Raw genomic sequence first — 25,424 nt, 5'->3', positions numbered from 1 at the left:
TGAGGAGTACTAGTGAAATTGTTTCTTCTTATCCTGTGTGCCTTTCAAATATGTTCAAAGAATGGGAAGCCATGTTGCATAATTACAAACTCACGTGACATTGAATATATGGCATTGAATGTAGACCCTTTTTATTTAGCCCAGGGCTTTTAAGTTTCTTTAATCCGGCCTTCTCCAACTTGGTGTTCTCCAAATGTGTTGGCTTACAACTCAGAGAACATCTTTTATCAGGTTCCTTAGAGCTGAGTTCTGGTCAACACCAAGTTGGGGAAGGTTGCTTTAATCAATCTTAATAAAGTTAACATTTCATCCACTACTTTTATCTGAAGTTTATGCATATTGGATTCATATTTTCTTTTACTTGCCTTGAAATACGAAAGGCAATATATAAATGTTTGAAATACAATAAATTATTAAGGTTGTATACCTATACATTAATCACCGCTTTTGACTAAACACCAGTGTTATGCTCCTTGCAAACAGCAGCTCATGTACTCATGCTAAAAGCTGCTGCTGTTTCTCTGCCTCACACAACCTTATTGCTGATGCATCTTGTTGAAGAAAAGGTTGTCTCATTATAGTTGGTTGAAGTTCAGTTAATATGACCATAAACAGAGATAGCTTACTGATGCTATGCATCTGAAGAAAGGCTTACACAAGCTCTTCCTTTTCAAATCTGTTATACAATTGCTTTTAATTCTAGAAGAATTCATTACTAACTCTGATCTCTTTTTATTATTACAGGGAATTGAAACCTGGTGAAGAAGCATGGAAATAATGTATCAAATGAGAAATGCTTCCATATAATAAAATTTGCTAGTATCATAATGTAACAAACATCTTTTGTCATTCCCCTTGTTTCAGTATTTGATCTCTGAACAAATATTTAGGTATATTCCAACCAAAGTCAGTATCCCAATATAAGAGACTGCCACTGCCCCATCAACGTGCTCCAGCCCTTCAGTCAGCTTCAGAGGCCTATTCTCAGGCCCGTCTCTTAGCCAAATAACTTTAGCAGATAGCAGTGACAGGGCCTTTTTGGAGCATCTGCAAATGTAGAATTCCATCTGTAGGGCGATCTGATAGCATTATTTTCTTCTGGTATTTAAATAAAAGCATCTTGACCACCATCTTGACTACCGTTTTCTGAACTTTAAAATAATGTTTGGCCTTATTTTTCTAATACCACACTTTAGTAATCACTTTTTAGTGACCATAGTTTGTATTAACAACTTTTATTAGTCTAACAGAGACAAATATTTATTCAGAAGTATCTCTTATTGTGTTCAATTATGCTTACAAACTAAATTAAGGCATCTTGATTTTTTTATTCTTGCCAACTTTGATTCATTCCACAGTTAACAAAAGCAATAATAATAAATGCTCAAAATCTTGATGCAAGGATAGAGAAAGGAGGTGAAATGATTGCTTATGTTGGTGTCAGGAAGAGGAATTATAGGTGGTTCTCATTGGACAAATGTTTCTCTGAAAGCACTTCAGTTATCAAGAGAGTTCATGGTAGTCCTAGCAGAATACTACATATTTGCAGATAGATAAGGAATATAAATGTCCTTTTGTGCAGAAGAAAACTTACACTACTACATTATTAACTACCTTGTTCTAGGTTCTTTGACTGGAAGAAGATTTCAAATGCAAGGCATGTAGTCCAGTGGTAGATACATACCTTTGCAACATGATGAGACTTCTAGGACTAGGTTAATCAGGACTAAAACCTCATTCCAAAAAAGAGAAATCCACACTATAGCAGTGATGGATTCTAATCTGTCTCTGCTTCTTGAGTAATTCAGAGAGAATTTGCTGAGTAGTTGCTGCAGTCTCCAGTGTGTCACTATCATCCATTTCTTCCCATATTCATAAGTGTTCAGCATACAGTTATTTAGGCTTCAGTGCCAGTGGTCACCATGATGCATTTCTAGAGAGTAAGAAATGATGGAAAGAAATCCAATGGAACAAGTGTGCATCTACACTGCATACTACAAAGGAGATCTGTATACTGCTGAAAACTGCTACATTTACTAGGGGTTGAAAATAAGTTCATTTCAGGGCTTGTTGCCTGGGCCTAGTCATGGGCCTAGCTCTTGGCCTTATTTTCCTCATCTCCTTAATGAGAATGTGAATGATAGGTTGTGGAATAGGATTGTTACAGTAAACTATAATCACTCTTCCAGTTACCTTTTAAAAAACTTGATCTGCTATATAAATCATAAACAGCAGTGTAAGATTTCAAATTCTTTAATCATTTTTATATTTGTGACTCTTTTTTGTTATTTCCAAGTGCTGCTGATGATAGGGTTCTGTGCATTGCTTTATTTTTCTCTCACCAACTTCTAACACTGGTCATGTTTTTCAAGAAACTACAGTCTCAAATAATTTTCTGAAGTAGAACTTCTTGACTGCACCATGGGTAGTGGAACAGAAGTATTTAAAATAGGAACAAATATAATAACTTCATGCAAAAAGAGTTAGAGGCTTTCTTTCACTGCAGTGCTGTTAAATACTGTTTGCTTATGCCTGCTGTTAAAAAATGTTTTCTTATGCCTCCAACAGATGTTTTTCCTATCATATTTTAGTTTTCTGGCAAAGGTATTTGTGCTTTTGAGGGAAATTTCAACATATGGAGACATAATGTGGAGACTGCATCTTTGAATTTCTACCTCTCGGCTAGGTTTTATAATCATGAGTAGAATCCTTTGGTTGGAAGCTTTGACAGATGAAACCTAGCTTCCCTCTTACAATCTTTCCATTAAGTACCATTGATGGCAAGCACATATTCAGCAATTGCAGCACTTTCCAACTTAAACACATTTGTGACAAAGTCTGTATCTGTTGAATTTCTGCCTATTATGGAACCTATTTGAAGACAAGTTCTCCAGTTGAATCCTGGCATATTCCTATAGAGCTTTGGTAAGCCCTTGCACAAAATCTATGCTTCAGTTCTGGTAAGGTACCTTTAATTACAGGTTATCCTGTACCTATTTATCGAGTATGAAGTGTGAGTGTAGTCAGTGCAACTAACTTGAATGAATAGGCATACATTTGTGATGTTCTAATGTTTCAAGGAAAAGGCCTTTTCTCTCCCCTAGTCTATCTGATAGGCCAGTTGCAATCTGACAAACTATGCTCTGTTTATTTATTCATTCGTTTATAACATTTCTATGCTGCACCCATCACCAAAGCCTCGGGGTGGCTCACAAGGAACACAAATAAAGCATAGAACAATATTAAAATTTGGAGTTTTCCGCGATAATATAAAACCATTAACTAAAACACAGATTAACAATTAAAATATTGTTTAAATAAAAAGGTCTTGGCCTGGTGCCGAAAAACAAATCATAACGGCGCCAGGCGGGCCTCTTTGGGGAGCGCGTTTCATAGGTGGGAATTCTAGAATTGAGAACAAATTGTTTTAATTCTAGGTGAAGGACACTAGTTAGGGAGGGGGAAAAGGAGCCCTGAGCATCCAAAAGCTTGTCCTCTGTATCTTATTTACTTACAGAACTGACTCAAGTGGCTTTTAGAGGCTGCCTGTTAATTTTGCTGTTTGCTACCTTCTGTACATCCATCACATTTAAGTGGCCACTTGTGGATCACCTGAAAAGAGATCAAATGAGATTAATTTGCTTAAAATGTGTACGTGCAATACAAACAGTAAATTACAATATAGTGCATACTATCTCTGTTCATTTGACCTAGGCTTTGCCCAGGCTGCTACCCGGCTTCTGATAAGTTACTTCAAGGCTCAGGTCGTTCTTCTGATACGTGTCGTCAAGTCTCCTTCGGCTTACGGAGATCCTACGAGTGAAAACCATCCCTTCTAATTTCAGGGCTATGGCTTCTTTCATGGAATCAACCCATCTATTATTTGGTCTTCTGTCCGCCTTCGACTTTCCCTAGTACGATTGTCTTCTCTAGTAAGTCTTTGGTTCTTTATATTTATCGGAATTGAACAGGACACGCGGCTATTCTACCTTTCCCGTTTCCATTTTATAAAAATCCCAGCGGCGCCACTCCAGTGTTCAACGATAATAGCAAAACTAATGGATTGAACATGGAGCAACTTTTTGAGGGATAGAATATGATTATTTCAAATCCACTGTGTTGAACAGGAAGTTCTGCTCTCCTACGGTGATTCCTATACAATTCTATCTTCACAGACCCATATATGGCGACATTTTAATCGGAACCGGAAATGCGGGTTGCATGGACTGGTTATGAGCATTCTTAAATATCTCTTTGCGGTATTTGTTGCGCTCATAGAAATAGGATGCACGCGCGGGCGGCTGGGTTGGGTCGAGGCTTAAAACAAAGCGATAGCTTCGTTGATTGGTTGCGCCGGGTCTCGCCGCGGAGCAGCGCTTGATTGGCTGAGTCGTGATCATGTGGCGTGCGGGCTGCTGGTGGCGGAGGTGAGAGACAAATAAACATGGAGGCCATTTTTCACGAGAGGGTAGGTGAGAGCTGTTGACTTCTCTGAATGGGGGCTCTTGAGGGGAGGCGGGAGGTATAAAGGGTGCGAAGGCAGAGGCTTAACCCGAGAAAGGAGGGCGGTGGGGGCGCGGCTTGCCCCGCTGTGGAGCGAGGGCGGACAGAGAGGCTTGAAAGGAAGAAGGGTGGGAAGCTTGCCGCGATGCTCCCTCCCTTCTCCTGCAAGTTCAGAAGCGGCGTTGGGAGGCCGCCTGGCGAACGCTTCTGAAGCCCAAGTTCATACATTTGGCGAAGAGAGGAATAAGAGGAAGGAGGCCTTGGGTTGGATCAGTTCAGGGATACTTAATGGGCAAGGCAGGGCGGGCACAGTGGTTCCCACTGACGATTAAAGGGAAACTTCCCTGGTTGTGTGTCTTCTGAGGGTTCGAGAGTACTCAGGATCGCCTAAAACAGACATGTTCCTTCTACCTTGACACGCTTTTAATGTATACTATTGTAACTGCAAGCAGCATGGCACAAAGGAGTTATTCATCCTTTGTGAGGATGAATGTGAGGATGGATGCTGCCTAACCATGCTGTCGGTGGCACTGAGTACAAAACATTAACATGTAAGGGAATAAGGGAATATGTAGGAACTGATGGATATGGCCTTATATTGCTGGATAATAAATCCCAATTTTAGCCTAAGAGATGCTGCTGCTTTTGGAACATTCTCCACTTCGATGAAGTGTGTTGCTAGTCGCGAAGTTGTGTCCGACCCATCGCGACCCCATGGACAACATTCCTCCAGGCCCTCCTGTCTTTCACTATTCCCCAGAGTCCACCCAAGCTCACACCAACTGCTTCAGTGACTCCATCTGGCCACCTCATCCTCTGCTGTCCCCTTCTTCTTTTGCCATCTATTGTTCCCAGCATTAGACTCTTCTCCAAGGAGTCCTTCCTTCTCATTAGGTGGCCAAAGTATTTGAGTTTCATCTTCAGTATCTGGCCTTCTAAAGAGCAGTCAGGGTTGATCTCCTCTAGGACTGACCGGTTTGATCGCCGTGCGGTCGAAGTGACTCGCAGGTGTCTTCTCCAGCACCACAATTCAAAGGCCTCAATCCTTTGGTGCTCAGCCTTCCTTATGGTCCAGCTTTCACAGCCATACATTGCAACTGGGAAAACCATAGCCTTGACTATACACACTTTTGTTGGCAGGGTGATGTCTCTGCTTTTTAGTATGCTGTCTAGATTTGCCATAGGTTTCCTCCCCAGGAGCAAGCGTCTTTTAATTTCTTGGCTGCAGTCCCCATCTGTGGTGATCTTGGAGCCCAGGAAAATAAAATCTGTCTCTACCTCCATTTCTTCCCCATCTATTTGCCAGGAAGTGAGAGGATCTTAGTTTTCTTAATGTTGAGTTTCAAGCCAACTTTTGCACTCTCCTCCTTCACCCGCATCAAGAAGCTCTTTAATTCCTCTTCACTTTCTGCCATGAGAGTGGTATCATCTGCATATCTGAGGTTGTTGATATTTCTCCCAGCAATCTTAATTCCAACTGGTGATTCATCTAGGCCCGCCTTTCTCATGATGTGCTCTGCATATAAGTTAAATAGGCAGGGCGACAGTATACAGCCTTGCCAAACTCCTTTCTCAATTTTGAACCAATCAGTGGTTCCGTGTCCAGTTCTCACTGTTGCTTCTTGACCCACATACAGGTTTCTCACGAGACAAATAAGATGGTCTGGTACTCCCATCTCTTTAAGAACTTGCCACAATTTGTTGTGATCCACACAATCAACGAAGTGTATAGGGTACAATTCTTTTGTGCTTTAATTACTGGCAGGTTTATATGGCAATCATGACGTTATTTCCTCCTAGTATGCTTAGTATGCTGTTTTGAAAATATGTGCTTCAGATGTCACTAATCTTTCCCCTCCCCCTTTTTTACTTGATGTCAGAATTAGCATAACAATATTAACTCTGCTATTGACATTCTTCATGTGAGTGTTGCTTCCTAAGCACAATCACTACATCTGTGGTCGCATTTATGTATGTATGCACATAACCTGATCACTCCTGCCCTTGACTTTCAGAATGAAAATTTTTAATTATTTTCATTGGTATGTCCCAGTGTTAAAATAATTGATGGGAGAAAGAACAGAATAAAACTTTCCAATGAATTAAGAGTGCACCATGTAGGTTATTCCATTCAGGGTCACAGCAGTCCTGAGAGGCAGGTTAGGTTAAAATGTAGTGACTTGGACTAGGCATTTTAGATGAAGTTTTTCTAGTCAAGTACTATGTAACAGTGCAGTGACATAGTTTAAGTCAGAACTGAAGGATCTTGGGCATGGGTCCAAATCTGGCTTTCTAGGATTCTTCAGATGGCCTGTCCCCATTCTCCTTTCCACCAACTGTAATTTTCTGGATTTTGTGTAACTTGCCCCTTATTCTGAAAAACTGAAATGATTCTAAGATTCTAAGGCAGTACTAAGCCTTCATAAGAACGTGCAGCTCAAATATGCTGATATCCTTTGCCTCACCCACTTTGGTCTTTGTCACTTTCCACCCTTGAAATATGGTCACAAACATCTCTGAAATGAAATTTGGCCCTCAGGTTGAAAGAGTTCTGCACTCCTGGTTTAAGTAGTGCCAAAGTGGAGTCTGAACTAGGTTACTTCTGATATCCCTTCTGGGATAAAACTATAAATATTCCTATAAAATATTCTAGTATTTTTAGAGAGCAAGACAGCATTACAGTAGTTGATTCAAATGTTCCCCATGCATGGATGGAAAATAGTTCTGCCTGGACATGGTGAATATCCAGAGTACCTTCCTATGCAACTGCAACCTGTAGCTTTAAAAGGTTAATTAATCATCTTCTGTGGTGCACTGAAGGAAGGGAACTTGAGTTGCTGCCCACCCACCACCATTGTTACTCATATACATGCTTGTAGAAGTATTTGTTTTTCTCTTCTTTAGGTCCAAGGCAGTTTTTGTATAAGTAAAAACCCAAGAAGAGCTATGCTGGATCATATCAAAATCCTATCTATCCAGTGACTATGCTGACTACGTACCTGCTTATGTTAACCGTAGCTGTTTTTCTCATTTCTGCCTAATAGGAGACAGATTTTTGCTGAATTCTGTCAGAGGAATAGGTCTTTCTGTTTGATTCACTTGCATTTGGAGTGGTGGTAAATTGGCTACAAAACTGAAGCTCAAGGAAAACTCAAAATAATAGTCATTCATTCATTCATTCATTCCATTTTTATACCAACCAATAGTAAAGGCTCACTGGGTGGTTAACAAACATTAAACAAAAATGAAAACAAGTATGTAAACACACACAGCACAATTGCAGTTGAATCAGCATAGAGGCATAACAGTGGTATAGGATAAAATGTAATATTAAAAAATGAAGCTAAACTGTTAAAATTCTGGAAGAATAGAAAGGTCTTCACCTAGTACTGAGAATACAGCGTAGATGCCACGTGCATCTCTTTCTACAACTGGGGTGCCACAACTGAAAAGGTCCTCCTGTTAGCCACCTGCTTCACTTTCTTTGGAAGGGGCTCCTGGAGGACTCCTGAAGATGAACCCAAGGTCCAGGTAGGTACATACAGGATGAGGTGATCCTTCAGATAACAAAATCACAAGTTGTTGAAATAATGTGGTATATTTTGCTGTTGGAGAAAATGTTTCTCAAATTTTCATAAATCAATTAGAAGTTGTAATCTACCTAAAGAAATGCAATCTTTTCTCTGGTTTAAAAACATTGGCTTTCAGCCAAAATACCATAATGAGAATTCATTTTGCTTATTGTGGTACATGTGTTTCTGTTTTCAATTTCCTGTTATTAGCAAGAAGGCTCTCTGTGTGCCCAACACTGTTTGAATAACTTACTGCAGGGAGAGTATTTCAGCCCAGTAGAACTGTCTTCTATTGCACAGCAGCTGGATGAAGAAGAGAGAATAAGGATGGCGGAGGGAGGAGTTTCTAGTGAAGAATATAGAACATTTTTGCAGGTAAACAGCCTTTAAAACTGTTCAGGTGGCCTGACATTCTGGGAAGTGGCTTTATATGAATTTACTACAAGTGCCCCCTATATTAAAAAGCTCACTTTTGAATTATAAAACATAACTTTAAATGTCTTCATACTAGTTTATTTCATACTTCTAAACAGAAATGACTAGAAATAGGAGTGCCTGGCAAACTGGGGAGAAAAGGAACGATTATAAAAACGTAGAAACTGAGTCAGAAGAGGTCTTCCAGGCCCGGGCCATCTAGTCTGACCCCTGGCTCCAGCCAGCTCCGCTCATGACATGCCTACCATGTGCATTATTCTTCACTCCTTTCTTTTAAACTGGGGCCCACATATGGGGAAGTGTCCAGGCTACACAACCAGGAAGGAAAGGCTTTAATCCCCGGCACAATAACTGTTCAGTCTAGCAGTCCCCATTTGGATGTCTCAGATTTGTCTTGAGGCTCCATGTACTTAGTCTGTATGCTGCACGTCATCAGCATACTTTTCTGTAAATACTAGGATATCATAATAACAGGTGCTAGTGTCTTAATTTCCCTGTTAAAATTCATTCTGTTGCCAGGATGAAATAATTGCATAGGGAATTTTTGCTATATCTGTGGCTCTGTGTGAGAGGAGTTGTCCTTTCTACTTCAGTATTGTCAAAAGTTCTGCTTGTGCGGTGTGCCTGAAGAGACTTCTTTCCTAGCAACTATGCGGAGGTCAATCCCTTTGATTTTAGTGGTGCTTATTTTCTCATAGTATAATATTTGCATAAAAAGACTAAATTTGCTCTCTTGCATCTGGATAAAGGCAACAGGCAATACCTGTCTGTTTTCATTAAAAGCCTTTGAAGTCTCTCTGCTAAATATACCACTAAAATTTCATTTAAAAGCCCATGGCATATAGATTATATTTGTTTAGTTTAACTAAAACTGCTTATCAACTTCCAAGGTCGTTACAACTGCCTTTTAAGTGACAGAGTAACTTTGTATTCCTGTGCTAAACAACTGCCAAGTTTCACACTTCCATCTGCCATAGTTGACTGGTGGGGTGTGTCCTTGCTGAGTCTGTTGGATCTCTCAATAGTCTTCAGTTCTATTAACCATAGTACCCTTCTGGATTGTCTGAGGGAGTTGGGAATTGGGGGCACTGTCCTGTGGTGTTTCCATTCCTACCTCTCAGGTTGGTTCCAGATGGTGATGTCTGGAGACAGTTGTTCCTCGAAGAAGAAGTCACACAGGTCTTAATGTTGCGTTCAGTACTATTTAACATCTATATGAAGCTGCTGGAAGAAATAATGCAGAGTGGCACTGGGTGTTATTAATATGCTGATGAAACCCAGATCTGTTTCTCTCTACAACCATCTGTTTCTTCTTCAAGAGAGAGCATATCTCTTCTGAATGACTGCCTGAAGCTGGTAATGGGTTGGATAAGGAAAAATAAATTGAAGCTGAGTCCAGTCAAAATAGAGGTGCTTGCTGTTAAGGATTTGAATCCACACTTAAGAGGTGTGTCAACCAGTTCTAGATGGGGTCACACTCCTTCTGAAAGAGTATGTTCACAGTTGGGGATACTTGACCCAGCCTTTCAGATGTCAGCACAGGTAGAAGCTGTGGTCAAGAGTGTCTGCTGTCAGCTTTGACTGATTCACCAACTGCACCCCTTCCTGGAGGGGAATGATCTGAAGACAGTAGCATAATTGCTGGTAACTTCTAGGCTTGATTTCTGCAATGTGTTCTACATAGGACTGCCCTTGTGCCTATTCCAGAAACTGCAACTAGTACAAAACATGGGGGCCAGCTTTGTTTCTGGGACATCATGGAGAGATCATAAATCATCAATATTAAAGTCTCTGCACTAGCTGCCAATTCGTTTTTGGACACAGTTCAAGGTGTTAGTAATTACCTTTACAGCCCTTTCTGGCTTGGATCCAAAATAATTTCAAGAGCACTGTTGTCCATACTTTCTGCCTCATCCGCTAAGATCCTCTAATGTTCTGAAGTTTGCTTCCACAAGATTAACTTCAGCTACCTGGAGGACTTTCTCAGGGGTTGCCCCTAAACTGTGGAATGGTTTTCTGGGAGAGATGCATCAGATATCCCAGATGGCTACTTTTAAGAGGGAGTTAAAGATGTATCTTTTCCAAATGATTAGTTTTATGCTTTTTAGTCAACATTTTAATTATTGTTGTCTTTAATCTCTTGTAAACACAGAGCCTGTGGGAATGGGGCAGTATATAAAAATCTAGATAGATCAATAAAATAATGCCAAAGCAGATCAACTTCTCACTGATGGATATTTTCAGTCTCTGGGCCATCAACCTGCTAGTCACCTAGGATTTTGCAAGAAATGATGAGACTGATTTCACTGATGAAGAAGAGGAAGATAGTGACTTCTGTCAAATCTGGAATTACTTTTTTTTTTTTGGCTGGACAAATGGGACTTGGTTCTGATCTAAAGATGTTTTCAAGTTGTTATAAATGGATTTTAGTATGATCATAGAATGTTAAAAGATATGTAGTAGGGGGTTGACTCAGTAAATCCAGTGTGTGTGACGACTGATGTTTGTAGTATTAGTTTTAAAATCTTAATAAAATTTCTTAAACCCAAAAACCTGCTAGTCACTTATGCCTGCTGTTATTACTTAAATAAAGAAACTTTTTAAAATGAACTTTTGTGTAGATCTATAGGTATAATATGCATTATTCTTACAGAAAGCATATGCAGCAACCTACTACATGAATTTAAGTTTTCCCAAATTGCCTCATTTTAAAAAACCAGAGCTTTCTCCTTTGCTTTCCAAAAGTCTAAAGATATATATCATTAAGATATATTCTGTGAAATAAGACAAATACTGCAAAACCTTTTCCTTTACCACCAATTATACATATTTGTGCATAGTCCTAGGATGGATTGAGATTTACTGAGGTTGCAGAAGTATACATGTTTATCTGGGAGAAAGTTCAGTTTTTAAAATTGTTTTTATTTTTAAGTAGATATGCAAAGGATAGTTCTATAAGTATACTTTGTGGTGAGTAAAATTAAGAATGGACATAACTCATTGTATGCTCTTCATTTTTTTTTTTTACTCATTGTAAGCTGTTTTTAGCAGTATGGGTTAATTACCTTTTTAATTCTTTGTTGAACAGCAGCCTTCTGTAAACATGGATGACAGTGGCTTCTTCTCAATTCAAGTAAGCTTCTCCTGTAGTTTCAATTGTTTGAAAAAATAGAGGTATAACATTTTATTGTATAAAATAATTATTGAAACAATTTTATTTATGCTTCAATGAGATGTGATGGGTTCACATTTTAGAACTGTTTAGGAAATACTTGGGGAAAGCTTATATCTTAAAATAGATGTTTACATTCCAACAATACACCGAGCAAATCCACGGTTTATAGAAATATCTTTGGATTACATCCCTGTAACCCTACAGTCAGTCTGGATGCTTACATTCCACTGATTTTCTGTGGGTTGTATGCAACCTAACCATTTATGGATTCCAGAGGTACAAATTGAAATCAGAGTTTCTCTGTTTTTTTAGGGATGGTTTTTATATACCTGTCCTTCAAACTGGCAACAATATTAATGCAATTAAGATTTTGCTGTTTCCAGTTGTAGTTGTACAACTACAATTGTAATAGCTGCTGAGAGAGTCCAATTGTGGGCTAATGTAGCAGTATATAAATTGAAATAATAAACAAATACTAGTACAACTGCATTTATTTGACATACACAAACATTTCCATTAAATTATGCTCTTGGTAAATAGAATCCAAGCCCATAGTTCCAAAGCCTTGAGCAGAAATCCTCTTCAGTTTTTCTCTATGCTGCATTCAGAAAGATGGAAGTGCAGTGTGTACATCTACATTTTATACATCAGATGTGTAATATCTTAACGTTTGCTTTGCTTCCCAAATTACATATATAAAGATGTAACATCCAGTATTAGAGGTAGTGTGCCTATGTATACTAGTTGCGGGGGAGCAACAGGAGGGTGCTATTGCATTCATGTCCATAAGTGGGTTCCTGCGGGCAGCTGGTTTGCCACTTGGTTTAACCAACCACTGGACTAGATGGACCTTTTGTTGGATTCAGCATGGCCTTTATGTTCTTAAAGCATGGATGCATGCACAGGAAGGTCATATGGTTTTTTAAATTTATCTTGTCCCTGTTGTAAGCTATTTTGTTAATTTACCAGACTGAAAGGTGGGCTGCACAGTTAGTGAGTAATTAGTGCCAAGTAAATAATGAGTAAGTCACAGGATCTTAGATCTGTGTACATGTAACACATATAGTATAGTTCACAGTGTTACAGAAAATACCAGTTTTGAAGAACAAGACAAGTTTGTATAAAGCAGAGTTGCCAGATATTTCTAAAAGATACAGAGATTTTGGAAATTGGAAGATGTTCACTTGCAACTTCCAATTGCATTTTGCTATAAGTTGCTTTGTTCTTTTTCTACAGGAAGAGAGACATGTCTTGAGTGAAGGTGAATTTTCTCTTTAATCTCTCAACTGCCTGTTTCTTAAGCAACTTCAAACATTTCCAGCAATTTGATATTAACCATGCTTTAAGATCAGGTGTTTGTGACATTAACAAAAATGTGTGGAAAGTACTTAGAAGCTTAGAATATTTGAAAGATCTCAATAATTATTCTGGATATTATATCACTTGTAAGATTATATCCTCAAATGCTTGTAACATGATTTGTTTGAGTGATATCTTAGGACCAAGGTAATGGTTACCATCTTGTGCTAAATACTTTTGTAGTCATAGTTTGAAATTAATTAAGGCTACAGTCTTCTTGCCAGTATGGAGTTCAGGAACTGATAGCCTTGGAGGCAAATCAAGTTATGATTATGTAGCTGCTCAAGAGTTATGTGTGCCTTTTGATATTGTATTGGTCAAATTGTGAATTGTTGTTCCCCGTTATATATATGGTCTGATGAACATAGATTCATATAGGTTTACATTGGAACTTTCTCACTCCAGTGGTTTCCTTGTAATAAAACTTTACCCCCTTTTCACTCCCAGCATTGTGAAAACAATATATTTGTTTTTAATAATAGTTAAAATGGTTGCATTGCTTAAATTTTATAACTGACTGGTTTGTCTCATGAAAAGTGCTGTTTTTTGACAGGTTATAAGCAATGCCTTGAAAGTTTGGGGTTTAGAACTAATCCTCTTCAACAGCCCAGAGTATCAGAGGCTCGGGATCGACCCTATGTAAGACTTTCTTTTTAGCTCCCTGCATCCGTTATACAAAGATGATGATGATGATGATGATGATGCCGATGCCAGAAAAAGAAGTCCTATCATTTTCCTTAGAAATCCTTTTGAAAATTATTATAAAGTTCTGGTTTATCTTCTCAGCATTTTCCTTTTTCATATTATTGAGGCCTTACATGTCTATTTCTCCTCTGAGCCTTCATGATATCTCAGTATCTGTGGCATCACAGAATGCTGAGTTTGAATAGTATGTTGCATCATATCTGCTTTATGACATCTTTGTATTTATATATGTAAAGTATATATATTATAAAATATTTTGAAAAGAATACTATTGGAATACTCTCAACTGTCAAAAGAGATAAAAGATCACTTAATTGTAGCTGTATTACGTAAAATATTTTAAAAATACAAACATTGTGACATTAAAAATAGTAAAAACAATAAATTTGAACTGTAATTTTTAATTCTGTGCATACTTTGTGTTTTTCTTCTTTCAGAAATGAAAGATCTTTTATTTGTAACTATAAAGAACACTGGTTTACAGTTCGAAAATTAGGAAAACAGGTGACTTTTTTTCTTGTTTAAAATTTACTAGGAGCATGGGTGTCAAAAGAATATTGTTTTTGGGACCAGGTACTATGTCACATATTTGATAGCCAAGGACTAGAGCTGAATAATTCCATTGCTATTTACTTGTATCACAAAGCAGCCATATTGCTTGATATAAATATGTCTAGGAGGGACAGTTTGCCACCTGTGGGTTTACTTTAGCAGCCTGTAAAATGTACATCCCAGTGGCAGTTTAGATTATTGGCTGCTATCCCACAGGAATCTATTGAAATGGGAAGAGTAAGATTATTTTAGTTTCTTGGGGTGCTGGGGGGTTGTTTGTTTTAAGAAAAGTATAGATTATGTCACGTCTCAAGAGGGGCTGCTCAGCCTGCAAATAATGAAGTGTAATAAAAGGAATATACTAAAAATTAGTTTGTGCCTGTGGGTGGTTGGGGTGGTCTTACTGATATTTGTTAGCATTTTAAAAAAAGGCATTAAAATAATGTTGGCATGATACTGCACATCAACTGTCCTTTCTCAGGGTATGTTAGGCAGTTATAACAGAATATCTTAGGAAACATTTTTCTTGTGTACACATCAGTGAAGCTTGAATGTACAGGAAACACTCTTTCAGCAATGGAATTGGTCTTCCTTCAATAAATGAACATGAACTGCGCATGCATATATTTAAACCTCTTATCTTGCTTTTCATATGGAATTGTTTCCCAATAAAATCCAATATTCTGATGACAGGTGCTGTGTATAAAAAAATTAATGAGGTGCAGGCCCTATCTTTGAGTTTTAAATTAAAAAACAAGGTTGCACAGTGAAAGGAGACTGGAAGGAAAATGTAGAGGAGGGGAGATAATTTTGATTAACAATGAAATGAAATTATTCTGTCAAACATGAAAAAATGAGTTGTCTAGGAAGTTTCCTTTTAGCTCTTAGCATAATTGTTCAGTTCTTTAGAGCACTAACTCAACAATTAAACCTTGCTGTATACCTCAAGCCCTTTGGTTGACACAACTAAAATGTGAGAAGCTAAGGTGAACTAAATGTAGTAGGGGAGTAGGCATAAAGTGCTATCATTTATCAGCCATACATATAGCTATGCCAAGACTGAGACATAGATCATTGGTTAAATTACATGTTAACTACCTTTATTTGAAATCTGTTTTTAAAATTACAGTGGTTCAACTTGAACTCCCTCTTGACGGGTCCAGAACTAATATCTGATACTTACCTTGCACTTTTCTTGGCTCAGTTACAACAGGAAGGTAATGCTAACTTTCAAATATTGAACTCTGTTACTTGAAAGCAAGAGAGTAAAGACAATTGTTAAGTGTACAGGAAAAGTCTATCTTAGTTGGTTTTATGACTAAAAGAATAGACTCACTAATGATGAGGGGAAAATGAAAAATTGTACAGTATTGGCTAGTAGCTTTTCTTACCGTTGCCATCCCACCTCTGCTAACCTTTACATATTGACAGGTTATTGACTCATAGTTTGGCCATATGCTTATTTTCTTCAGGCTATTCAATATTTGTTGTAAAGGGTGACCTGCCAGACTGTGAGGCTGATCAGTTACTGCAAATGATTCGGGTACAGCAAATGCAGCGGCCAAAACTGATTGGGGAAGAGACACTGCAAGCAAAAGATCAGAGGTAAGGTAAATAAAAACTTGTATTTTAATAAGTGTTGAGTGTTGATTCTGAGTACTTCTGGATCCTGTATGCAAACAAAGAAGTAATACAGACGCTAACAGCTGCATTTTAGAGGTTAGAGAGGCAGTTTTGAAACACCTTTCTCTCACTGCCTTCCACCTGCTGTCATTCATTTTGTCTGCATAACTGCATTATGTGGGCTAGAGAGAGTCTTCTTATCTTCCTTGTCCCCAGTTGTCCTAATGTGCTTAGCACCACTGTGTGCACATTTTGTTTGCCTTTATGGAAAGGCTTCCTTCTCTATTGACTGCATATTTCATCCCAACTCAATTATACAAGCCTGTGCAACATTTCTCTCTCCACCTACCTGTTGCACAGTCCCTCTAAACATTGATATTTTGCTCCAATTGGGAAACATAAGTTCTGTTATAATGTGTAAAAGAATTCATTCTATTACCATGATGCAATTTTTGCTAGGTAAGAAATGCAAGGTGCAGGGCTGTGTAGTGCCTGTGGGGCAGCACTACTTTGGAGATGTTCTGTCACCATCTCTTGATCATTATTTTCCTGTGTAGAACTGAGAAATTTGATTTCTATGGATGCTTAGCATCCTCCTGTACAAAGTGGCATTAGCAGCTATTTCAAATTCTTAATGCTGCTTTTGGTGCTCTTACTCTTGTAGAAAGATGCTTTTGAGACTCCTACTTAAAAATTTAAAATATATAAGCAAACATATTGAGATTTTTATTGTACAGAGGAGTCTCCATTGTTATGAAATTTGTTTTTAATTGACATTTAGAATGAAAACATTTCTACCATTCCAGGGTACAAAAACCAGACCTGGAACAAGCACTAGATGTTAATCACCCATTTGATGGTACAAGCATGTTAGATGAAGATGAAGAAAATTTTCAAAAAGCTCTTGCTCTGAGCAGGCAAGAAATTGATATGGAGGATGAAGAAGCTGATCTCCGGAGGGCCATTCAACTTAGTATGCAAGGTAAAATCTTTTATTTATTTAAAACACTTGTATGCCTCCATTAATCAAACAAGATTTCATGGCAGTAAATGACATATGCAAATGACATATGCAAATAACAATTCAGCAAAATAATGTGAAATTTAAAACACAATATAAAAATAGTTGTTATTGCATTCTTAACCTGACAACTAAAAGCTGTAAGGTAGGCACTAGGGGCATCTCATTAGGCACTTTAGTTCAAAATCAAGGTGCCCTTATCACACTTCCACTGAGGAAAGGTGCTTAAGAGTAGGGCCTCACAGTGAGCATGGTTCTTCCTGCACTAGCTGCAGCTCCTAAGTTGCAAGGGTGACTCTGGAGCTGGGCTAGCAAGGGGGCCAGGAATAGGAGGCGGCGGCTCCATCAGGACACAAGCAACCTTGGCAGTGCCTAAGCCCCTCCCTCCTTGGAAGCAAGGTAGAACACTTAGGAGGATGAAGGAAGTATGGAGGCAGCCCTTGTCTCATAGCTTTTGTAGGATGCCCACAATCCTCTGAGAGTTACAGGCAGCCACATTGGATGACACCTTAAGATAGTATTACAAACTTGAGAATTTGCAGTTACCTTTGAAGTCTTCATTCTGCTCTGGAAATCTCCAGTTTGGGTTTCTACAGTATACTACACATGAGACAGACCTTTTTATTCTCAGAGGCTTCTAATTATTGGTTGATGGCTACTGCTTGTCATGTTTTCTCTGATTTTTTCCCCTAGTGTTCTGCATTGCTGCTGTTCAGTCGTCGTATGTTTATCTTTTTATGAGGAATTTGGATTATAAATCACTTTGGATAATTTAAAGTGGATAATTTAATTTAAAGTAGTAAGTTAATATCTTCAGTTTAATCCAGTCTTTCCTAGTAATGGTGCATAGGTATGTTTCAATTTTAGGAGGCCATCGAATTGGCCTTTCAGATTCATCCACACAGAACATTCCACACTCATCTGAAACAAACCAGTGTGAATCTCTTACATCAGAAGAGTTGCGACGGAGGAGACAAGCCTATTTTGAAAAGTAATGTACATTGTGTAAAGTGCATTTTGAAGTTTTCACTAATTGGACATACTAATGCCAGTATTTATCTGGTACCTTTAACACTGGCACCTCTGCCTCACCACTTTATATTGCTCTAATTATATTAGGCTTATTTTCATGATTTTAAGTGTTAAGTCGCTGTCCTTTTTAGCCATGTAGATGTGTTGCTTCTTTTCATGTTTCTGTACAGTAGCAGTATGGAAGAGGATAGGAGGATAGTGTTGGTCAATGATAGCAGAGATTTCTTAATTGTGTAAGACCTACCATATACAAGATTTCTTCATTATGTAGATGATGATTCCATTTTGAATATATGCTTCTGGAGACATACTCTGCTTTCAAACAAGGCATGTATTCCCCTCACAATGCCCTCTGAAACAAAAGTATCATTTTTTTGGCTGCCACAGCAACAGTAAATTTGGTGGCAGGGAGGGAAACTGTATAAATAATAGCTGTCAGGGGAATATGCAGGTGTCATATTTCCTTTGCTTTATATAATTAAAATCCAGAGAGTCTGGATTCCTTTTCAAATTTATTAACTGGTTGATTCTTTCAGACAACAACAGTTGCATCAGCAAGTTCAGAATCCAGAGTTCCACAGTGCACCAGCTACAAGTTCAAATGTACTAGTCACTGATCCAGGTAATCCTTTTTCCAGATGTATTATAACAACTGTTACCTTGCTATTCCACCTGGTTTTCCACATGAATTCTAATAATGAAGCAAGAATCTTTCGGACTCTTCATAGCCGGCCCTTTTAATGTTTGGATATCTTTTTGATTTGAAAGAATTTGTATAGCTATCTATTGTGTCTTCACTGAAATAGTGTGAATCCTGTTGTTTCTAAACCTTGTTTTCAAATCAAGATAATCTAGCAATGGCACCCAAACTGTAGATGCAGCCATAAAACGTGTACTGGCCTTCTTGAAAGTGTGCCTTCCCTCCACCCCCAACAGCTCCTAATAGATTCTTTTTCATATCTGTATCATTCTATAAATATATGCACACTGATATATGAGAAGGGAAAGGTCTGCAGCCATAGAGAAGAATGAGGGACCACTGCCCCCCCCCATGTTGTTCTTCCAGGACACGTGTGTCACCCCATTGATGTTTTTCCTGTGGCTGCTTCTTATAGCTCCCTCTTTGTCACTATGTTCTATCAATCGTATCGCCTTACTCATTTCTATCACTTCTTGTTTCTACTTTGTACATTCTCTTTCTGCCTCCATTCCACAGTTGTCTCATGGAATAAATTATAAAATTGAACATGGTTATATTTCCCAGGTTTATTAACTAACATTAAGCTAGAGTTTTCTTGAAATTCTGGTTTAAAACCAAGCTATGATCCAAAACTAATGGTTTTTGAGGACTCAAATCCTTTCCCTTTCTTTAAAACATACTTGATAAATACACCCAAATCTCATCAAACTTAGTTTTCTTTATCTGGCCTTTTCTCACTTCAATATCACATGTTAATTTGTCATTAATAGCTATATTCCAAACTTCTGTATACCAATCAGACAATTGGTAATCATATTTTATTTTCCAATTCTTAGCTAAAATTAGTCTCACTGCAGTTACTAAATTTGTTATTCTTTATTATTCCAACTCCATTGTTTTTATCAAACAATGAAAGTAATGCAATCTCGGCATATATCTATTTTTAGATTTAATATTTTACTGCACTCTTTAAACACTTCTTTCCAAAATTTCATTATATATTTACATTCCCACCACTTATGGAAATATGTACCCACTTCATGACCACATCTTCAACATTCATTGGAGTATTTATTATCTATACAATTAGGCACCACTTTCACATAATTTTGTTGAAATTTTCCTTTATTCTAACTGATACACATTTTAATATCCTCTTCATCCAAATATTTTCCCAATCTTGACTTTTTTTTCTTAAATCCATTTCCTTTGTTGCTCTAAGTTAATGTTGATCCTGTTCTTCTAATATCTTAAAAATTAATTATCCTTTTCATCCACATATTGTCTTGTTTTTCCTTTTCTATAATTAGATCTTCAAATTTTGTTTAATCCCTGCACTTATCTTTTTCCTTATCCATTTTCTAGTCCAGCATTTTAATTGAATCACTTTATACCAAGTTATATTTTTCCAAGTTATACCAATTTTCCACATTATACCAAGTTCTTCTTTCTCAGTACTGCTTTTATCTCCTCATTTTTATTCATTTACTCTAACCAATCTTTTAATCTGACTATTTTTTAATTCTTATAGCAGCATTCTAAAAACTGATGGATTTTCTTTTTTTCTGCCAGGAGGTGATATGAGTGAAGATGATATGCTTCAAGCAGCAATGAATATGTCCTTGGAAAGTACTAGAAACACCTTGAACACAGAACAAAAGAAATGACAAAAATGCTTATTTTTTATCTAAACACTAAATTCTGTATTATTCCCATGTGGGTGGTATCAAGGTAGGGTTCATTTCACTGATGTACCAAAGCAGGATATATCCCTAGGACTACAAATCAGAATTAAAAGGCAGTCTGCATATAACACAAAGTATTGTCATAAAGGATTTAGCTTGGACCATATGACCAGTTCTAACCAAGTTGGTGGAAATACCACTTAAGCAAAGGTATATCAGTATGTTTTAAAATCTCATCCAGCAACATCTGGACTTATGAATGATCAGGATGAATTTGTGATAATCCGTATAATGTAAAGGGGAAGCAGCCCTGTTTAGCTAGGATGGCATGCTCTTGTGGGTTATTTACTTCAGAGCAAGATTAGCCTTTCATGCCCAGCTACACAGCAGCCCCTCACAAATTAGCCTAAGGCCCTTCTGATGGGATCATTCATGCTATCCAAGATTTTGTGTCAACTGAAATTTTATAGATGTACATGTATGCTGAAGGGTGCTGCAGGCACCTCTTCTGTCGACTGAATAGCTTAGGCTGAGTAAGTATAATTTGCCTTTCATTCCAAAGGTATTTCACTTGCCTTGTAAATAAACAGAATATTGATTAGTACTTTCTCTCCTTTCCAAAATGAAAGCATTTCATGAAATTATTAAAAGTTATTTTACTAGTATATGCAAACACATAACAGTTTAACTTCTGGAGTTAATAAGCTGCATCTTTGCTGTCTTAAGAACTGTAAGACATATGCAAATCAAGAAGCCCAATTTGGATCTTACTGAAAAACTACTTTTTAAAACCATAATGAAGTTTTAACCTTTTTTTTTCCTCAAAGGAGGCAAAAAGGAAAGAATTTTCTTTGTTACACTCTTTCTACTAAATTTTGGACAATCCTAGCCTCAATGCACTGTTTTAGTACAAGCACTCAGTATCACTTGGATGTTGGCTGGAAAACTGAAGTAGTGGGGTATATTTAGTGAACAATTCCTATTCTGTTGTAAGGGAATTAATCCTTTGCTTTATCTTTTATGTTCATTACTGACTTTGTACATGTATTAAAGACAACTAGATGATCATAAGCTGCCTTATACCAAGTTGGACCATTAGTCCATTTACTCTATTATTGTGTATCCTTTGTGGCAGTGGTTCCCCAAGATCTCAAGGTTTTCTCCACAGCCCTTCTACTTGAGTTCTCTTTAACTGAAGATGTCTAAGATTAAACCTGGAACTATTTGCATGCAAAGCATGGGCTCTGCCATGGAGCTGTGGCCTTCCCAGAATTCTAGGCTGACTCAGAAGTGAGGAAAGATGCATTTTGATGCCATGACTTCAGTGCCACATTACTAATGTGCATACCTGCTATCTGAAATGAACTCTGCATGGTTACCTATGTATTAAGAATGATATTCCTGAATGTGTGTGGATGTGTATTCTATCAGATGTTAATGAATGTTTTCTGCCTGCAAGAATTTTGCAGCTTTTCATGAATGGCCTTCGTTCATGCACCTTACAGAATTTTCTGCCATTTTTTCTGTTACTAATGTAAATTTGGGAGCAAATTTTAAGCTAATTTCATTCTTTTAATTGAATTAAACTACAACAGATGTTCACACTTGGCATTTTATATTACAAAAATAGTATTTTTTTTCTTTTCCTTTTTTATAAATGATGCTTTAAGCATACATTCTGTTTACATATATGTCTTATGGCTATGGTTTTGGATGTTAGAGTGTACAAACTGTATTGTGTTTAAGCCATAGGCTTTTGCCAGACACAAAGAAAAATCTTGCAAAACTTTTTTTTGCTAATTGTTCCCAATATATTATATTGCACCATACTGATGTGTCATCACTAGCCACCGAATGATAAAGAACTGTATGCAAATATACGGTACGATAAGGAATAATACATTATAATGAAGAATACATGGACTTTGGTATTTGTTTACAATTATGTTACTTAGATGGCTTGCTTAGATAGAGGAGCCAAATCCCAATTGCCTTACCTGCATGCTTGTTGATATCTGTAAAACCATTGTGTAAGTATAGGCAATGGGGTTTGGCTCTGAAGATGAGCATAATTTTGAAAAATGGAGCTAGCCTTATCATTTCTGTAAAGATAAGGTAGCACTGTTTGTCCCTACACAATTAAGGGCTCCATCCTATGCTGGGAATTATGGGACTTTTTTCTGTCTAAAAATGCATAGGATGGCACTCTTACCTGATTAAGGAAATTAGCTTGCCAAATTTAATGCACCATATTCTTAAAACGATTGTAGTGTTAGTCAAATAAAGCTATCTGTATTGATTTTATTTTAATTTTGTTGCTTTTAAGCTATTACTTGAAAATATGCGAAGGGATTCATATAAAGCATAAAATGAAATCATATGAGTCTGTAAAAACCATAATTTTATTTTTTCTTTGTACTTTTTCAATAAATGGTGTTCTTCTGGACAAGCACAGTCTGGATGAATTTAGGGCCACTTCCTTCACAAATACTTTGTGCTTAGGTTCAGATATCCAAATACAAAACATGTCAGTTATGAAGGTTAAAAACGGTTTCAAATATTCCCATTCAGAATATCCCAAAGTAGAAATGACACAACCCTATTTTCAAGGCATATTTAATCAAGTTATGATTAAACATAAGTGCACCTTGCAGGATTGATGCAGTAGATGCACTTTTGGTAGACTTTACCAAATACAAGATTTCTTTGTTCAGAAACTTGTAAACATGAGTTTAAAAGAGCTTTTTAAAATTAAGTAATTGCAGGCCTTCATTCTGATAGGTGGTGTTCAATCACCGCAGCATCTTATTTCTCAGTCTAGGGTATGAAGTCAATGGAAAATCCCGAGGATTGTCCTCCTTCAGTTTTACATTACATGTCCTCCTTACATAAATATTTTTCCTTTTTTGAACTTTTATGAATTAAATATTTTCTACTATCAGTATTAAAACTACCGGAAACATAAAAAGTCCCATATTTGTCCTCTGTACACTGCACAGTTTAACTACAACATTTGAAAAATGCAGAATCCCATTGTAACAAGAATTAAATGGAATAAACCTAGGCTTCATCACCATGCTATAGCTAGACTGTAGACAGTGAAAGGATTCCGTTGACCAAAAGCTTTGCCTCACCTTCCTTAATCCAATTGAATTTTCAGGAGAGGTGTAATTACTACGTATTTATTTTTTTCTTAACCAAATCATGGCAGCAGTGTATGTGGAGTACAAGCCTATCTTTCTGTAACTAAAAAGCTACCATTTGGGGCAAGGTCCAACTGGACCCCAGATGAATGAGTGATATGGTTTGCAGAGCATGGGTCATTCTGCTTTATTTAACCCATGACAGGCCTCAACACCTCACTTCATCAATATAGGCACAGTTCATTCTAAGATTATTCAAGATTTGTTCAAGACTTGGTCATTTGGTTCACATGACACAACCATCTCACCATAGATTAATGTGAGTGTGGCTCCTAGGCAACCCTGTTGAAGATGGTGCTCTCTGAGGTAAGAAACAACTGGTATCCCTGGCTGAAAGAGACTAAGTATGGATGCTGAGCCAAAAGATGAAAGAGATTAAATTCGGTCCAAGTGAATACAAGGCATTTAATAAGCTTTGTTAGACTGTTCATAAATCAGCCGAGTGCTATTCTTTCTCCAATACAATTAGAATAGGAAAGGATACATACAACAAATGCATACACTTTGTGTGTACCTGTCTCAAAAGCTACTGCTGAGTTTGCATGCCTTTTCATACCCAGAACTTTCTAAGATCTGCAAACTGCAGATGTGTTTTGTAAATAAAGCGTTTATTTTACGTTCTATGGCTAACAGTAGACCTCTTCCAAAGTTGAAGTTATTTGGCTCTGCTGTCTCTCTATGGCATAATGAACGACAAATTGGATTAATTCTGTGAATCCAGACTACTGGGTTGTTTAAGGGCTAAATAACCCAGCAGATGATCAATGATTTCTTGCGGGGTTAACTAACGCCTTGTTACAATGCAGCCTTCCCGGTTCACAAGGGAACCTATAACAAGTACCTGGAGAAGTGAGGGGCATGCAGGAGCAGGCTTTAATCCCTATAGGTTTACTTACGTGGGAAAACGAGCCATAGAACAGCAGGATTAATTTCTCAGTAAACATGCCAAGCTCATTCTGCAAAACCCGCGCCTGGTCTCGCTCGCCACTCTTCAAGCAACCCAAGCGGCCTGATTCGCCCCCATACCAGACTTCCGTATCCCGGCTTGCCTTGCTCCTTGGGTCACGTCCCTGAGCGCCTACGGGGCCGTTCTAGCCGCTGGAGCTCGGTGGTGATCTGGGAGGTGTCATGGCGGCCGTCGAGGTGGCAGCCGAAGCTAGAAGGCTGACGGCTAACTGAGGATCGGCTGGCTGGACGCCATGGCAGTGCCTTCGCTCTAAAAACAGGCCAGCGGCTGGCTTCTTTTCTCTAGCCTGCTCAGCGGAGGGACTAACCCGTCTTGGGTTGGGGGTGGCAGCACTGGGGAGACCTGGTGACTGCTACTGCCACTGCTGTTCTCGCCCTGACTCTCCTTCCTCGGGGCCGGCGGGCCCTGCTAAGCGACAACAGGGATGGCGTCGTGGTTGGGGGGCCTGGGGGCGGGGCTTGGCCAGTCCCTGGTGGGCCAGGTAGGAGGCAGCCTGTCGACTCTGACCGGGCAGATCTCCAGCTTCACCAAGGATATGCTGTTGGAAGGCACAGAGGAGGTGGCAGGTAAGAAAAGGGGGGGTGTTGGGGGGTGGCAGAGACGGTGGCAATGGGCAAAGCGTCTTCAGTGTAGAGAATACAAAGGAGGCATACCAAATCAAAAGTTTGTAGAGTGGGGGAGGAAATAGTTTTAATGTGGCCCATGCTTATATCCGGATTCATGGGGATAGGCTGTAAAGAAGACGTACATGTTGGGTGTGGAAAGGTGGGAAGAATGACATACGATTTTCTTTGATGAAGACAAAGTGGAATGTAGATCAAAAGCTATATAAAAGAAAAGGTGATTTGAATCTATGTGTATCTTTATTTTATTTCTATCTTCCCCATAAAAG

The 25,424-nt window shown here is 38.2% G+C and overlaps 3 protein-coding genes and 1 long non-coding RNA gene across 13 annotated transcripts in view; 3 read left to right on the top strand and 1 right to left on the bottom strand.

Moving 5' to 3' along the window:
- Positions 1 to 1,130, top strand: part of NDUFB1 (NADH:ubiquinone oxidoreductase subunit B1) — a 3,526-nt gene extending 2,396 nt beyond the window's left edge. For all 7 annotated transcript variants that reach the window (XM_044437104.1, XM_044437100.1, XM_044437099.1 and 4 more), the window contains exon 3: positions 745 to 1,130. In XM_044437104.1, coding sequence (XP_044293039.1) covers positions 745 to 778 — 34 coding nt within the window. In that variant the 3' untranslated portion in view covers positions 779 to 1,130. The remainder of the gene's footprint in view (positions 1 to 744) is intronic.
- An 89-nt stretch (positions 1,131 to 1,219) lies between these two features.
- Positions 1,220 to 24,592, bottom strand: LOC123026909. Its single transcript, XR_006415412.1, has 7 exons — positions 24,462 to 24,592; positions 11,576 to 11,654; positions 9,625 to 9,734; positions 8,329 to 8,378; positions 7,887 to 8,060; positions 3,516 to 3,612; positions 1,220 to 1,933 (listed from the first exon to the last, which is right to left on the bottom strand). It is a non-coding gene; the product is annotated as an uncharacterized LOC123026909 (long non-coding RNA).
- ATXN3 (ataxin 3) lies at positions 3,488 to 22,811 on the top strand. Of its 3 annotated transcripts, XM_044437096.1 has the most exons (11): positions 4,385 to 4,468; positions 8,286 to 8,450; positions 11,599 to 11,643; positions 13,598 to 13,683; positions 14,187 to 14,253; positions 15,431 to 15,518; positions 15,774 to 15,906; positions 16,731 to 16,906; positions 17,813 to 17,936; positions 18,514 to 18,599; positions 20,250 to 22,811. In XM_044437096.1, exons 1-11 carry the CDS (start codon positions 4,445 to 4,447, stop codon positions 20,342 to 20,344), a joined length of 1,089 nt encoding a protein of 362 aa, XP_044293031.1. In that variant the 5' UTR covers positions 4,385 to 4,444; the 3' UTR covers positions 20,345 to 22,811. The 3 variants fall into 3 exon arrangements, 2 of the variants coding, with proteins under 2 accessions (XP_044293032.1, XP_044293031.1); XM_044437097.1 differs by lacking the exons at positions 17,813 to 17,936; positions 18,514 to 18,599; positions 20,250 to 22,811 and having other exon boundaries at positions 4,224 to 4,468; positions 15,774 to 15,911; positions 16,731 to 16,864; XR_006415411.1 differs by lacking the exons at positions 15,431 to 15,518; positions 17,813 to 17,936; positions 18,514 to 18,599; positions 20,250 to 22,811 and having other exon boundaries at positions 3,488 to 4,468; positions 16,731 to 16,868.
- Positions 24,593 to 24,674: 82 nt separating the features above from the next.
- Positions 24,675 to 25,424, top strand: part of TRIP11 (thyroid hormone receptor interactor 11) — a 50,523-nt gene continuing 49,773 nt past the window's right edge. For both annotated transcript variants that reach the window (XM_044435953.1, XM_044435952.1), the window contains exon 1: positions 24,675 to 25,098. In XM_044435953.1, coding sequence (XP_044291888.1) covers positions 24,957 to 25,098 — 142 coding nt within the window. In that variant the 5' untranslated portion in view covers positions 24,675 to 24,956. The remainder of the gene's footprint in view (positions 25,099 to 25,424) is intronic.

This window comes from Varanus komodoensis, unplaced genomic scaffold (assembly GCF_004798865.1).
Source record: "Varanus komodoensis strain SLA01 unplaced genomic scaffold, ASM479886v1 scaffold3, whole genome shotgun sequence".
Taxonomy (NCBI): domain Eukaryota; kingdom Metazoa; phylum Chordata; class Lepidosauria; order Squamata; family Varanidae; genus Varanus; species Varanus komodoensis.
This window is presented reverse-complemented; position numbering and strand designations above follow the sequence as displayed.

Excerpts from the sequence above, each read along its gene's own strand:
- ATXN3 (XM_044437096.1), top strand. The coding sequence starts at position 4,445 with ATGGAGGCCATTTTTCACGAGAGG. Across the intron at positions 14,254-15,430 it reads TTCGAAAATTAGGAAAACAG|TGGTTCAACTTGAACTCCCT; the intron begins GTGACTTTTTTT and ends TTAAAATTACAG. Across the intron at positions 18,600-20,249 it reads TGTACTAGTCACTGATCCAG|GAGGTGATATGAGTGAAGAT; the intron begins GTAATCCTTTTT and ends TTTTTCTGCCAG.